Source organism: Ascidia mentula, chromosome 2 (genome assembly GCF_947561715.1).
Source record: "Ascidia mentula chromosome 2, kaAscMent1.1, whole genome shotgun sequence".
NCBI classification, from domain to species: domain Eukaryota; kingdom Metazoa; phylum Chordata; class Ascidiacea; order Phlebobranchia; family Ascidiidae; genus Ascidia; species Ascidia mentula.
Genome location: NC_138567.1, coordinates 1,043,726 through 1,059,280, shown reverse-complemented (window position 1 = coordinate 1,059,280; position 15,555 = coordinate 1,043,726). Strand labels below are relative to the sequence as shown.

At 37.9% G+C, this 15,555-nt stretch overlaps 4 protein-coding genes across 4 annotated transcripts; all 4 read right to left on the bottom strand.

Moving 5' to 3' along the window:
• Window positions 1-2,680: 2,680 nt before the first annotated feature.
• Window positions 2,681-4,184, bottom strand: LOC145889809 (uncharacterized). The gene is made up of 5 exons (XM_082980845.1): window positions 4,138-4,184; window positions 3,897-3,970; window positions 3,411-3,554; window positions 3,041-3,226; window positions 2,681-2,818 (listed from the first exon to the last, which is right to left on the bottom strand). Exons 2-5 carry the CDS (start codon window positions 3,952-3,954, stop codon window positions 2,793-2,795), a joined length of 414 nt encoding a protein of 137 aa, XP_082836971.1. The 5' UTR covers window positions 3,955-3,970; window positions 4,138-4,184; the 3' UTR covers window positions 2,681-2,792.
• Window positions 4,185-6,019: 1,835 nt separating this feature from the next.
• LOC145890393 (uncharacterized) lies at window positions 6,020-7,493 on the bottom strand. The gene is made up of 5 exons (XM_082981386.1): window positions 7,428-7,493; window positions 7,187-7,260; window positions 6,734-6,877; window positions 6,374-6,568; window positions 6,020-6,116 (listed from the first exon to the last, which is right to left on the bottom strand). The coding sequence occupies exons 2-5, from the start codon at window positions 7,242-7,244 to the stop codon at window positions 6,106-6,108; spliced, it is 408 nt and encodes a 135-aa protein (XP_082837512.1). The 5' UTR covers window positions 7,245-7,260; window positions 7,428-7,493; the 3' UTR covers window positions 6,020-6,105.
• Window positions 7,494-10,026: 2,533 nt separating this feature from the next.
• LOC145889052 (uncharacterized) lies at window positions 10,027-11,201 on the bottom strand. The gene is made up of 3 exons (XM_082979933.1): window positions 11,187-11,201; window positions 10,377-10,728; window positions 10,027-10,131 (listed from the first exon to the last, which is right to left on the bottom strand). The coding sequence occupies exons 1-3, from the start codon at window positions 11,199-11,201 to the stop codon at window positions 10,121-10,123; spliced, it is 378 nt and encodes a 125-aa protein (XP_082836059.1). The 3' UTR covers window positions 10,027-10,120.
• Window positions 11,202-11,567: 366 nt separating this feature from the next.
• On the bottom strand, window positions 11,568-13,121 carry LOC145889824 (uncharacterized). The gene is made up of 5 exons (XM_082980861.1): window positions 13,069-13,121; window positions 12,728-12,801; window positions 12,290-12,421; window positions 11,923-12,123; window positions 11,568-11,672 (listed from the first exon to the last, which is right to left on the bottom strand). The coding sequence occupies exons 2-5, from the start codon at window positions 12,783-12,785 to the stop codon at window positions 11,662-11,664; spliced, it is 402 nt and encodes a 133-aa protein (XP_082836987.1). The 5' UTR covers window positions 12,786-12,801; window positions 13,069-13,121; the 3' UTR covers window positions 11,568-11,661.
• Between the last annotated feature and the right edge of the window lie 2,434 nt (window positions 13,122-15,555).

The following is a 15,555-nucleotide window of genomic DNA, read 5'->3' as shown; positions in this document are numbered from 1 at the left end:
TATTGCAAGCAGTAGCATTGTATGTTGGACAATTGCAAGCGAGACATTTCCCACCATTTCTCCAATACAGTGGTTCCCCACATAGTTCCGCGTCATTTGTAACCTTCAGGGGATAATTACAGTGTTTAGGTCTCGGTAGAGCACGTTTTGATTATCCGATAATTTGATAGCTGGAAAAGTTGCAGAACTGCATATCAGGGATATGAGAACGAGCCGCACCTTTTTATCCTTCAAAGTGGATTTGGCAAGACGCTGAAATGTTCGCAATTTCTCTGGACATTTCTTTGTCGCTCATGTTATCTACGTTTATGTCAGTTTTCTGCAACGTGATCAACATACAAGTACAATACATGTGATGTTCCCTCCAATCCATGGTTTGTTTTACCTCAAAAAATCTTGTGGTGATGCCAAAGTAACCTTTCATTACCGCGTTACGCTTGAGTGCTTCGCTGAAGGGAACGAAACGCTAAATTGGCGGATGACGGTTTTGTTGATAAACAAAATTATAATAAACAAACGTTACTGTAACAATTGCTTTGAACTTGTATTGTCCTGAAAACTTTCCTTAATACAATCTCACAGGTAAAGGATATGAACAGACGTTTGTAGACGAAGAACGTATGTTTTCAGGCGCTTAAATCAATTCAGGTTTGCTAACTTTTTTTAAAGAACTTACTGCAGGGTTTAACTGGATATTGTTTTAAGGATTAAAAAGAGTTGAGAATGTTTACCGCGATATCACGTTCGAAAAGTTCAGGTACATCATTGTAATCCATTTACATATAACAGCGTATTGAGGCTCCTATAACACCAAACAACTTATATGCAAACTGATCCGGGAGAATAACTTCGGCCACTTGAGGAATCTTCAACCAGGTAAAATCAACGTTTTGCAATGTCGGTTTGCCTTCTTTTCATAAGTACAACCCACCGAGGTAAGCTCAACTCTAATCTGACGTCAAATCTCAGATAAGAACGACCTCAGTGGGAGCGCGTGGTGAACTTGTAAACATTTCGGCGTCCTTCCTAATACATATATTGCAGTTATAATATCTGCCCAAGGTCAAAGAGGGCGTGGCTTCTTCCTGATCTGCAGCCGGGCAACTTTTTCTGCCAAAAAAATGGTCGGAGATACAGAAAACCTGGTCTGCAACTTTAGTTTAACTTGTGGTGACGTTCAAGATATGCCAGTGACCTTAAGGGAAGCGGTATTCGTTCATCAACGCACGATACACGTGATGGAATGTTGGGTTGCGATGATATTTAGAAAATTTTTTGTATTGTGGTTGTGTCAGTTTGTTTAAAGGGCTTCAACGTCATTCACTGACATAGAAATATTACTTTTCGTGATTATTGACTCCAACGCAACTTGCAATTCCAAAACTCATTAATATTCCACACAATCCATCAGATCGTCTTCAGTTTCTGTTTCCTTATTGAAACAATAACAACAGATGTCAACTGATGCCGCGAGTCAGACAAGAACGCTGAAAAGTGTGCACTAATGCCTTAAATTGCTGCTTCGCAATGAACGACGGATGGGCTTCGTTAACGAGGCCTAGGTTGTCATTAAATATTTGGTAAACATGATGTTAAATAACAAAATGAGCTTCATTTAACGCCATGAGCTGAATAAACACTTCAAGATGCAAAATGATAACTTCGTATTTTAGACTCGTGATGCCGACCGGAACCCGATTACAATTTAGGATAATCCGAAGACTTCGATAAACGTGACGTGAAAGACCGGTAGGAGCGGAAGAAATATTTTGAAACTCCACGGTTTGTTTGTGGTTAAACTCGTGTTTTGGAAACAAGTCACACCCGAGTTTCCCGAAAAGATCGTGGGCCGTGCGTAAAACTGTGGGATCGTTTATAAATTAAATCACACAAAGTTGCCAATGCTTCACGTTCAGCTTCGACCGAACAGAGATAAAAAAGTCACGTTCGTGAGGCAAAATAATTTATGAAAGAATCGAGAAATGGTACTTTAAGAACATTTAATATCAATACTGAGCTATTGTTATTGCAACTTTCTTACAACCAACCTTCCGGCACATTCATATTATTCTTTACCGTCGCCTGCTAACCAAAGTGGCTTCATATGGGTTATGGCTTCGTTGTGCAACAGGCGAAAATGTTGATAGGTTATCGCAATGAGTTCGCTGCGTCCTCAACGCCACAGAGTTATTTTTCGCACCCCGTGACCTTGAATGTGAACTTTACCTGATGTCATAGTTTGGTGGTGCTCAGCCAATAAGTGGGGTGTGCTTATCTTCGCAATCAGATAATTATTTCTCTCGGGCAGGAAACGTAATCTGTTTATTCATAAACACACACCAGCCCTCTGCACTTAATAGCATTTGTGCATAAATTGCTGGCGCATTTTTGCAATTTCTGCTCATGGAAAAGCAGGTATATTTGTTTTCTAGATCCGGCTCAAGTTATAATGCGTGGTAAAAGATGTTAAAATTCCAAACCAAATTTTGTCTTTTAATCATATGGAAATAATGCGTCTTTCTCTCCTGATAAAAAAAAATTGTAATTTTGCTTTTTCCGAAACATTGCTCTACTTTGGAAAATTTGTTCCCACTACGATGAAAGTATTCGAAACATTCTGAGACTTTTGTGATAAACAATGTGTTTAGGAATATTGAGGCAAAATACCACCACAGCAAGGTCAAAGAAAAACTTTTTTATTTTGTTTTTTTTGCGTCAATGAAAAAATCGTTCGGGTGATAGAAGTCTGTTATCAACAATAATGTCGTCTATCTTGTGGATTGTATCCACGTCTAAGAATCGCCTTCATCATGATCATCTGCAGAATATAATACATTTTAACAAGGATGTATGTGAGTTTTTTACCGTGCTTGTCAGCAATAAATATAAATATAGTTAAACGTACGAAGCTTTGTTAAATGATCAATGGCGCTTTAAATAATAAAAATAATTGATGAAAAACAAGCCAAAAATTATATTAAATTAGAACTTTGAACGCGCTATCAGCAAACATCCCACACACGTCGCCATTAAAACCAACCTTCGCAAGCCTCCATGCAATCGTAGCAAGCTTTCACTCCAGCAGCGGTCTCTGCAGACGGAGCAACGCACGACTCACAATCGTCACCCATTTCATCCACGTAACACTCGGATTTCTCCACAGAGTTGTAGAACGAGCTGCTCGATCCTCCTCCTCCACTTCCGTTTCCACTTTCATCTTCTTCTTCTGAGTTAAAAAAATCACACGGATCAAAATTGACTGCTTGCAAAATTTCACTTGATTTTGTAAAAGAATGAATGAGGGCATGAAATGACAGCATGAGCGAAACGTGTACATGACACTTTTACTAACGATTACCTTTATACGGAATATGCATTAGTTTTGACCTAAGACCAATGACGTCACTCACCGTCGCATTCTTCTTTCAAGCAGGAAACGCAAGCTTCAGTTTGATTTGCCACCAAGTCGTCAGGTGTCGCTACTGAGCTGCAGGCAGTGGAAGCTTCGCAAGCAACGCGACATTCAGCCTCGGTTTGACCTCCGCCGTGTCCGTCTAGAGGCACAAAATTGGTTTAGAAGTTCTCGAACTGTTTTTATTGTTTGTGCACGATCCGCCAAACACCTTTGCTTGGGCTATTTTATACACTTTGTCAATCATACAGTTTACGGTAATATTGTAGGCATTATACCCACCTTTTTTACTGTAAAAGTTACGAAAATGCTTCGTTTGGGAAAACCCCGGTAGGTGTTTTTATCACTGCGGTATATTGAGTTTATGAATGAAATTCAGCGGCGAATCTCGCAAAGACACGTTATGAGTTGCTATGAAACTTAACTCACAGAAATTAGTGCGTAGTCGCTATACAGGGAGCAGGGTCAGTATAAGTAAACTTACCTGAGAAAGTTCCCGCGACGCATATAAGAATTACAACTGAGAAAATGAAAACCTTCATCTTGGATTTGTTGAAACTTTAAACAAGAAAAAAAAATTGTTGTCAACTAAAAGCGAACTGGAATAAATAAAGATTAAAGAAACACACAACCACAGGCTCACATACGCCTGCATCCAACATACCTGATAACTGCAAGAATATTTTCAAACACATACATGCTATATTTGCTGTATAACAACGTACCTTAGGCTGAAGTGGAGTTGGAATCTTCCGCAAGCTCAAACCCGACCAGAATATATTCCAATCTACTAACCCCATCCTTATATATACCCATCACCGGACACGATCAACCACAGCGACAAATTGCCTGGGGTGAAATGCACGAGGCGGAGGCGTTTCGCAAGACCCACGGCGGAACTAATTAAAATAGGCTTTCAGCCTTCAGATACCGGAACATCATAAATTCCTAACCTGAAATAAATTCTAGTGGAATAAGCGATACCGCGATGTTGCCTGCAAACACTGGCAGAATATATATATCAAATTAACGTTAAACAGACAGATTTTCTACGCCATAAAACAACAAAATATTTTCGTATGTTGAATCTGTCGATCGATGACCGTAGGTTTCTGTGTAAGCCGGAAAACCATACAGCCCCATAGATGTTTTTATATCAGAGATAAACCAATTTTGGCGATATCTATTTTGCGACTTAAAAACATTAAATCTATTCTGTTTCTTGATTGAACTTGAAATCAATGGTTTAAAATTCGGAATGTTTGTGGAAAAACCCACGCTCGCGAATAAGTATTTTCATCATTAATTGTGAGTTCGCGATCTTGACCCACTTTTGTGTAAAGAAGTTAAACGATGTTCGCTATCAACAAACTAACTTGCTTGACTGGTTATCTGCGTGAGATGATCGTGGTTTGACACCGAGACTCGTCATGCCGTGTGGTTTATGCGGAACGCTAGAGAGTGCGAAAAATGGAGGTTTGTTTGTGAATGAAATAAACAACTGATCGTTAATCCCATCATGCCGGGTAAAGTCTGTGATATCTTAACACGAAACATCGCTCTAAGATCTGCATTCTCTTTTTGCAACTTGATCAGTGCTTTTTTTTAAAAGCTTAATGTTTCAGAAATGTGGTCAAGCAATGAAAGAAATTGATGAAAACTCAACTTTAAAGACATACACACGGATAGGTATAATACGAAACTGCGCATTAATGTTTTAAAATCGTGATTGGCAATCAACGATCGACTGGACTTCATTAACAATACCTTGGTAGACACAAAATAAAATTATTGAAAAACGTGGCGTTAAAAGCCGGCAAGAGTTTTATTTAATGCCAACATCTCAAAAATAAACTTTAAGATGCAAAATGATCGTTTTGTATTTCAGGTTCGTGAGGTCAAACGGAACCCGATTACAATTTAGGATAATCCGAAGACTTCGATAAACGTGACGTGAAAGACCGGTAGGAGCGGAAGAAATATTTTGAAACTCCGCGGTTTGTTTGTGGTTGAACTCGTGTTTTGGAAACAAGTTACACCCGAGTTTCTCGAAAAGATCGTGGGCCGTGCGTAAAACTATGGGATCGTTTATAAATTAAATCACACAAAGTTGGCAACTTGACAGAACAGTGACAAAAAAGTCACGTTCGTGAGGCAAAATCAGTTATGAAAGAAAGCAGGTATCGAGAATGATACTTGAAGTACAATATCAATACTGGGTTGCTGTTACAGTCGAAGGTACTTTTACACCGGGTCACAAAGTTTTTTCCAAGCTTGATCCACATATAAGCCTATGTAACATAGAAATCTGTGCGAATATTAACGCTACGATTTCGAGAAGTATTTCAAGTTAAATTTATAAACAAAAATAACAGGTGGTTTCAGAAAGTTTTCACCAAACAATTTTTAGATATTAAATGTGGCCGCGTTTTCTGATTCAATTTATTTCCTTTGTTCCAAAATGAATTTGCGCAATTTAACGAAATCCTTCTCTTGCTTTCGAAAACTTATTCTGCTACGATGAAAGTTGCCAAAACAAATTGTTGCGAAATATTCTATGACCAATAACTGAGTTTCTCGGGTATCACAACAAGCTCAAACAATTTTCTTTTTATTGGATTTTCAGCGCTAAAGAAAGAAGAACTCGTGATCAACAACAACGTCGTCGTGTGTTTTCTGAATGGAATCCTCGTCTACGGAGAATCTATTTCATTTTAAACAAGGATTCATGTGATTTTTGTCACCACGTTTGCGAGCAATGAATATAAATTACAAAAGTCACACCAAGCTACACTGATGAAACCTTACATGTCGAAAGAGTGGTTATGTATTTGCAGCTCACAAAATTCATATTATTGGCTCCACTTTGCTCATAATATATGAATATATAATAATTTAAAAAAAAAATACAAAGCTTTATTAAAGCATCAATTAAGCTTCAACTAAGCTTTTCACACCAACCTCCGCAATTCAACATGCAGGAGTAGCAAGTATTGATTCCAATCAAAGTTTGCTCAGGTGGAGGATTACATGATCCACATCCACCACCCATTTGATCCACGTAACACTTCGCTATCATCAGACTATCGTAAAATGTCCTTCCCATTGTCCCTGCACTTCCGCTTCCGCCTCCGCTTCCGTTTTCATTTCCGTTGTCTGTGCATGCGGACAAAATTGTATCAAAAATAAATTTTGCACTTTTTTGTGGATTTCAAACTGTGGAAATCTTACAACGTTTCAATCCCACTTTTAACATTGTTTACCTTTATACAAAACATGCACCAGTTTTTATGAATGCAAAATTCCCATTGCGCTACTTACACAGGCATTTTTGGTTTAAACACTCTACGCTAGCGTCAGGTAGACCATCCACCAAGTCGTCAGGTGTCGCTACAGAGGTGCAGTCAGTGGAAGCTTCGCAAGCATCGCGACATTCAGCTTCGGCTTCACCTTCGCCGTGTCCATCTAGAGCCACACAATTGGTTAAGATTTCCACGACCTGTGTTTACAACCTGTGTTTGTTTTGGCAATTTAATCCATTTTGTCAATCACACATCTTATAGTAACATTGTAGGCATTATACCGACTTTGTGCCTCATTTGGGAAAACCCCGATCGGTGCTTTTTGTCCTTGAGGCGTATTAGGTTTATGAATGAAATTCAGCGGCGAATCTCACCAAGATTCAGTTTGAGTTTCGATTAAACTTAACTTTAATGGGTGCGTACTGGTGATTACCGCGCAACAGAAGAGACGGGATAGAGTAAGTTAACTTACCTGAGAAAGTTCCCGCGACGCATATAAGAATTACAACTGAGAAAATGAAAACCTTCATCTTGGATTTGTTGAAACTTTAAACAAGAAAACAAAATCGTTGTCAACTAGAAGCGAACTGGAATAAATAAAGATTAAAGAAACACACAACCACAGGCTCACATACGCCTGCATCCAACATACCTGATAACTGCAAGAATATTTTCAAACACATACATGCTATATTTGCTTTATAACAACGTACCTTAGGCTGAAGTGGAGTTGGAATCTTCCGTAAGCTCAAACCCGACCAGAATATATTCCAACATACTAACCCTATCCTTATATATACCCATCACCAGACACGATCCAGCTAAGTGACAAATTGCCTGGGGTGGAATACACGAGGCGGAGGCGTTTCGCAAGACCCAATTTAGCCTTCAGATACCGGAACATCATAAATTCCTAAGTTGAAATAAATTCTAGTTGAATAAGCGATACCGATGTTGCCTGCAAACGCTGGCAGAATATATATATCAAATTAACGTTAAACAGACAGACTCTGGATTATTTATATTATTTTCTGAAATTTTGATTGCTGATTTTTTTACGCCATAAAATAAAAAATTTTTTCGCATGTTGAATCTGTGGATCGATGACAGTAAGTTTCTGTGTCGGAAAACCCCATACATCTCCATAGATGTTTCTATATCAGAAATAAACCAATGTTTCTTGATTGAACTTGAAATCAATGGTTTTAAATTCGGAATGTTTGTGGAAAAACCCACGCTCGCGAATAAGTCAAATCAACATTAATTGTGAGTTCGCGATCTTGACCTACTTTAGTGTACAGAAGTTAAACGATGTTCGCTATCAGCAAACTAACTTGCTTGACTGGTTATCTGCGTGAGATGATCGTGGATCGAGACCCGCCCTGCTGTGTGGTTTATGCGGAATGCTAGAGAGTGCGAAAAATTGAGGTTTGTTTGTGAATGAAATAAACAACTGATCGTTAATCACATAATGCCGGGTAAAGTCTGTGATATCTTAACATGAAACATCGCACTAAGATCTGCATTTTCGTTTTGCAACTCGGGCTATTTTTCAGGATTTTTCCATATTTGTCAGTACTTTACTTCAAAAGTCTAATGTATCAGAAATGTGGTCAAACAATAAAAGAAATTGATGCAAACTCATCTTCCAAGTTCCAGGCCCGGAAACTTCCACACGATCTACGGCTCATCCACTACACGATTTGAAGGCGACAAGAAAATGCCTCCCACATACACAAGAATTGGATTTACGAAACTGCGCAATAATGTTTTAAATTCGTGATTGGCAATCAACGCTCGACTGGACTTTATTAACAATACCTTGGTAGACACAAAGTAAAGACTATGAAAAACGTGGCGGTAAAAGCCGGCAAGAGTTTTATTTAATGCCAACATCTCAACAATAAACTAAATGCAAAATGATCGTTTTGTATTTCAGGCTCGTGAGGTCAACCGGAACCCGATTACAATTTATGATAATCCGAAGACTTTGATTAATGTGAGGTGAAAGACCGGTAGGACCAGAAGAAATATTTTGAAACTCCACGGTTTGTTTGTGGCTAAACTCGTGTTTTGGAAACAAAGTTACACCCGAGTTTCTCGAATACATCGTCGAACCGTGCGTAAAACTGTGGGATCGTTTATCAATTAAACCACATAAAGTTGGCACCGCACGTAAGCCCGCGTCCAATTTGACCGAACAGTGGTAAAAAAGTCAAGTTCGAGTGGCAAAATCAGTTATGAAAGAAGTAAGTATCGAGAAATGATCCTTGAAGCACATTTAATATCAATACTGAGTTGCTGTTGCAGTCGTGCCGCATTTTCTAATTTGTTAACAACTAACCTTAGTGGACAACCAAATATTAATTACATTCACCGAAATTTCGTCTGCAATACAACGATTCTCCATAAAGGGTTCTCTAATCTAACCGGATTTCATCAGGATTATGTCGGGCGAAAACATTGATGTGTTGTCACCATAAACACAGCGACCTAAACATTATAAATATATTCCGAACCAGTTAGACCTCTGTCATTTGCCACTCACATGCCTTGAATGTGAACCCTGGCGTCATAATTTTCCGGTACACAGCCCGAAAATCGGGTCTTGCGTATCGTTGCCATTAGTTAATTATTTCATTTTGAAAGGAAGTGCATCTGTTTGGCTTTTTAACACACTTCACCCTCTTCAAGATTTTTATCGTACTGTGTTTACAACTTGTGCTTTTATTGTCTTTTTTGGCAATTTGATCCATTTTGTCAATCACACATCTTACAAGAACATTATAGGCATTATACCGACTTTTGGCGTCATTTGGGGAAACCCCGATCGGTGTTTTTAATCACTGCGGCATATTGAGTTTATCGATGAAATTCTGCGGCGAATCTTGTTCATAAAAACCCACTTCAGCCCCTTTATGTTCTTATACATTGAAACTGTTCATGACGGCATTGAATGATTGAATTCTGCTGATGAATAAACAGAATATTTGTGTTTTCGATTTCTTCTAAATCATAATGTGAAGTTGGGGTAGAAGTCAATAACGCAATGGATTTTGTCTGGTATATTTTATCAAGTGGAAACAATCTGTGGTAAATGCTTAAATTTTCACCAAACATATTTAGATATCAAATGTGGCCGCGTTTTTTGATTAAATTTATTTCCTTTGTTCCAAAATGAATTTGCGCAATTTAACGAAATCCTTCTCTTGCTTTCGAAAAACTTATTCCTACTACGATGAAAGTTTCCTAAACAAATTTTTGTAAAAGCTCTGTGACAAAAAACATTGTTTCTCAGGTAACAAAACAAACTCAAATAATTTCTTTTTATTGGTTTTCTGCGCTAAAGAAAAAAAGAACCCGTAATCAACAACAACGTTGTCCGTCTCCTGAATGGAATCCTCGTCTACGGAGAATCTATTTCATTTTAAACAAGGATTTATGAGATTTTTGTCACCACGTTTTCGAGCAATGAATATAAATTACATAAGTCACACCCAGCTGCACTGATGAGACCTTATATTTCGAAAGAGTGGTTATATATTTCCAGCTCACAAAATTCATATTATTGGCTCCACTTTGCTTATAATATATGAATATATAATAATTTAAAAATAAATACAAAGCTTTAACAAAGCATCAACAAGGCTTTTCACACCAACCTCCGCAATTCAACATGCAGGAGTAGCAAGTATTGATTCCAATCAAAGTTTGCTCTGATGGAGGAATGCACGATCCACATCCATCACCCATTTCATCCACGTAACACTTCGCTATCATCAGCATATAGTAAAATGTCCTTCCCCTTGTTGCTGCACTTCCGCTTCCGCTTCCGCTTCGGCATTTTTTGTACAAACAGTCCGTGCAAGCGTCAGATTGTCCAGCCACCACGTCGTCAGGTGTCGCTACTGAGCTGCAGTTAGTGGAAGCTTGGCAAGCAACGCGACATTCAGACTCGGTTTGACCTTCACCTTGTCCATCTAGAGGCACACAGTTGGTTAAGATTTTCTCGAACTGTGTTTAACATTTGTGTTTGTTTTGGCAATTTAATCCATTTTGTCAATCACACATCTTACAGTAACATTGTAGGCATTATACCGAATTTGTAGTTGGTCACTTGTATTTCCTGCTCAGAGCGTCGTCCAGTATGTTAACACCAGAGGTTTCTACTGTTCGACCAGTTTTTATCGTTTTATCATTTTAGCATCTAACTATGTCTTTTCTGTTTATGTTATTTGTAGAACTGAAGATGCTTTATTAAAAAGCGAAACATATTTTATAAAATCAGAAGCGTGGACACAAAGTTGTTCTAGTAACATTTGAAATTGAAGAACATTATAGGCAATATGCCTAATTTGGTGAAATCTCGATCGGTGTTTTTAATCATTGCGGCATATTGAGTTTATCGATGAAATTCTGCGGCGAATCTTGTTCATCAAAACCCACTTCGGCCCTCTTTATGTTTTTTATACATTGAAACTGTTCATGACGGCAGTAAATGATCCAATTCTGCTGATGAATAAACAGAATATTTGTGTTTTCGATTTCTTCTAAAATCATAATGTGAAGTTGGGGTAAAAGTCAATAACGCAATGGATTTTGTCTGGTATATTTTATCAAGTGGAAACAATTTGTGGTAAATGCTTAAATTTTTACCAAACATTGTTAGATATCAAATGTGGCCGCGTTTTTTGATTAAATTTATTTCTATTGTTCCAAAATGAATTTGCCAATTTAACGAAATACTTCTTTTGCTTTCGAAAAATTATTCCTAATACGATGAAAGTTTCCTAAACAAATTTTTGTAAAACATCTCTGACAAAAAACATTGTTTCTCATGTAACACAACAAACTCAAATAATTTCTTTTTATTGGTTTTCTGAGCTAAAGAAAAAAAGAACCCGTAATCAACAACAACGTTGTCCGTCTCCTGAATGGAATCCTCGTCTACGGAGAATCTATTTCATTTTAAACAAGGATTCATGTAATTTTTGTCACCACGTTTGCGAGCAATGAATATGAATTACAAAAGTCACACCAAGCTGCACTGATGAGACCTTATATGACGTAAGAGTATATATTTCCAGCTCACAAAATTCATATTATTGGCTCCACTTTGCTTATAATATATGAATATATAATAAATTAAAAAAAAACAAAGCTTTAATAAAGCATCAATTAGGCTTTAACAAGGCTTTTCACACCAACCTCCGCAATTCAACATGCAGGAGTAGCAAGTATTGATTCCAATCAAAGTTTGCTCTGATGGAGGAATGCACGATCCACATCCATCACCCATTTCATCCACGTAACACTTCGCTATCAACAGCATATAGTAAAATGTCCTTCCCCTTGTTGCTGCACTTCCGCTTCCGCTTCCGCCTCCACTTCCGTTTTCATTTCCGTAGTCTGTGCATGCGGATAAAATTGGCTCTAAATTTTTGCACTTTTTCGTGGATTTAAATAAAAACTGTGGAAACCGTGCAAGGTGTACGAACCACTTTTAATATTGTTTACCTTTATACAAAACATGCACCAGTTTTTATAAATGCTAAATTCCCATTGCGCTACTTACACCGGCATTTTTCGTACAAACAGTCAGTGCAAGCTTCAGATTGTCCAGCCACCAAGTCGTCAGGTGTCGCTACTGAGCTGCAGGCAGTGGAAACTTCGCATGAATCGCGACATTCAGCCTCGGTTTGTCCATCTAGAGCCACACAATTGGTTAAGATTTTCACGACCTGTGTTTACCATTTGTGTTTGTTTTGGCAATTTAATCCATTTTGTCAATCACACATCTTACAGTAACATTAGGCATTATACCGACTTTGTGCCTCATTTGGGAAAACCCCGATCGGTGTTTTTGTCCTTGAGGCGTATCAGGTTTATGAATGAAATTCAGCGGTGAATCTCGCAAAGACTGAGTTTGAGTTTCGATTAAACTTAACTTTAATTGGTGCGTACTGGTGATTAACGCGCAACAGAAGAGACGGGATAGAGTAAGTAAACTTACCTGAGAAAGTTCCCGCGACGCATATAAGAATTACAACTGAGAAAATGAAAACCTTCATCTTGGATTTGTTGAAACTTTAAACAAGAAATCAAAATTGTTGTCAACTAAAAGCACACTTTTAGAACTAAAGAAACTGATGGACACAAAGTCCACGATAGCTTTTACCCAACATATCTGTAAAATGCAAGAATATTTTTGCACGCTGTTTTATCTTATTTAATTTTGTAACGCTAAAAATTGCTTAAATCTCATTCTTCCACTCTTAATTACCAACAAATTTTTATGATAAAATATTTTCCAACACACGCAAATTAAATCTTTTTACTTTTACAACAAAATACCTTAGAATGAAATCTTCTTCGTGTTAGAATCTTCCATAAGTTCGAACCCGACCAGAATGCGTTCTCGCCTCCTTCACCCATCCATATATATACCCATCTCCTACCACAAGATCCACCTTATCGGTTAAATACCTGCGGATGGAATACGCGAGACGGCGCTCCTCCCACCGCAGAGATAAATAAAACTGGCTTCATCCATCAAATAAAGATCGTCACGAATTCCAAACGTGTTTTACAATTTGGTTTGTTACATTTTTTCGCCAATACAATATTACTTCGTCCAAGCAGATTGGACATTGAAGCAATGTAACACTTTATGAGGCGTATTTAGATAATGAGGATTTTGTTCTTTCCCGGGTAAATCCAACCGATAACGCTGAATTGTCGCATGAGGGTCTCCTACTGTTTATTAAGTGCCAAAATTTATTTGAGGGAAATGTTTGTATTTTGCGTGGTTTAAAAACAAACCTAGGTGTAAAGGATAATATAAACATACTGGATCTATGCTTGAAACAAACTACCCTGAAAAACTGTAGATTGATAACCGTATCATAAATATCTGTGTAAAAAAATGCAGATCTATAAATGATTTATATCAGAAATGTATATTTCGTCTTAAAGACATTATAAGTTTCTGCGCTTGTATATTCAAAGGTACCTGGTTTGTTTCATATTTAACTTGAAATCAGTGGTTTTTGCATTGAGGTTCGGAATGTTTATGAGAAGGCCCACGTTCGCAAATGTCAAGTTAGATTATTCAGCATTAATTTCGAATTCACGTTCTTAACCCAAAACTGTATGAGGGAACGCGGTTAAGTTAATCTTCTTCGTTATTTGCAAACTTACTTGACTGGTTATTATGAGGGAGTGGGGGATCATAATATTAGGTTTAGCAACAGGAAGACTCGCCCTGTTAATATAGAATGTGGTAATATAGAATGTCAAGATGTGCGATAATGTCGAAATTTGTTTGTAAATGAAACAAACGAATGGTTGTCAATCCGGTATAATGCCGGGATTGATGATATTTAAGTAGAAAACCACCGTAAGCTCTAAGATCTGCATATTCTCGGGCTTTGCAACTCTGAATTTTCAATTGAATTTTTGAACAAGTGTTTCAGGAATTTACCCCAAAAGCCTCAATATGTGAGCGATGTAGTCAAGTAACAACATGTGGGATTTAACAGATTCAAGCCTCATGACCTAACCTTTGTCCATCATGATGTAAATCGCTGTAAAATATCGTTGTGCCAAACATGAAACCGCATTTATTGTACACGGAATAAAGCACCGAAAATGAATTAATTGCACCGAAACATTAACAAAGTGCAATGTATGACAACTATTTGCTCTTCTGGCACTTAAGTTACGACAATCTTTGTTGTAACCAACGTTTCGTTCAACATCCGGCGAGACTTTCGTATCTTATTTGTCAGAAGAACAATTGTTTTATTAATTACTATGCCTGGCAGCAAGAACAGCACTGTGTGACAACTACTGCACAATTTCCAGAAACAAGTACCATCAGGAGGTCTGGGAATGTGTTTGTGTTGGGAGAAGGAAGAAACCGTTCCTCTACTTCCTATCATCGTCATCGTCGTCTTCTTCATCTTCTGCAATGATATTTCATGTTAGAAAGCATTTCTCACTTATCCTGTGTGAGTTGTTTAAATTATCCTTTTTGACACCAATATTTTTTATTTTCAAATTTTGTGAACTTTTTAGGTCAAATGTTTTGTCCGAAAGCAAATATTTACGTGGTATTGTTAGAGTTTGTCATCGTTGCCAATCAACTTATAACCATATTTCTTTTGTCGCAATACGACCACACCGCATATAATGCTCGCTGTTTACAAAGTGCATAAGTTACAATTGTACAGATTGCTAACTGCCCTAACCTTCGCATGCCTCCAAGCAATCGCAGCAAGCTTTGATTCCAGCCTCGGTCTCTGCAGACGGAGCAACGCACGATTCACAATCATCCCCCATTTCATCCACGTAACACTCGGCTTTGTCCACTGTACGACATATGTTGCAACCCTCCTCCTCCTCTTCCTTCTCCTCCTCCTCCTCCTCATCATCATCTTTGAAACATTCAACGCGACGTTAGACCTTACCATGTATATTTGAACATGTTTTTTTACGAAAATAATATTTGACACATTTTTTATGTCCAGTTGATTTTGTCCGGTTTACGTAAAAAGAATACGGTATAGAAACGTCACTAAATGTTAAACAAAACAATTAACATAATTACGTCACTGCATGTTTTCCTTCGTGAAAATCACAACAAATATTTTGTTATTACCATGCATTGATACAAATGTTCACGTAACGCTTGTATATGACGTCACTTACCTTCGCATTCTTCGTTCAAACACTCGACGCAAGCTTCAGTTTGATTCACCAACAAGTCGCTAGGAGTCGCCACGGAGCTGCAATCAGTGGAAACTTCACATGCGGCGAAACATTCGGCTGCAGTTTGTC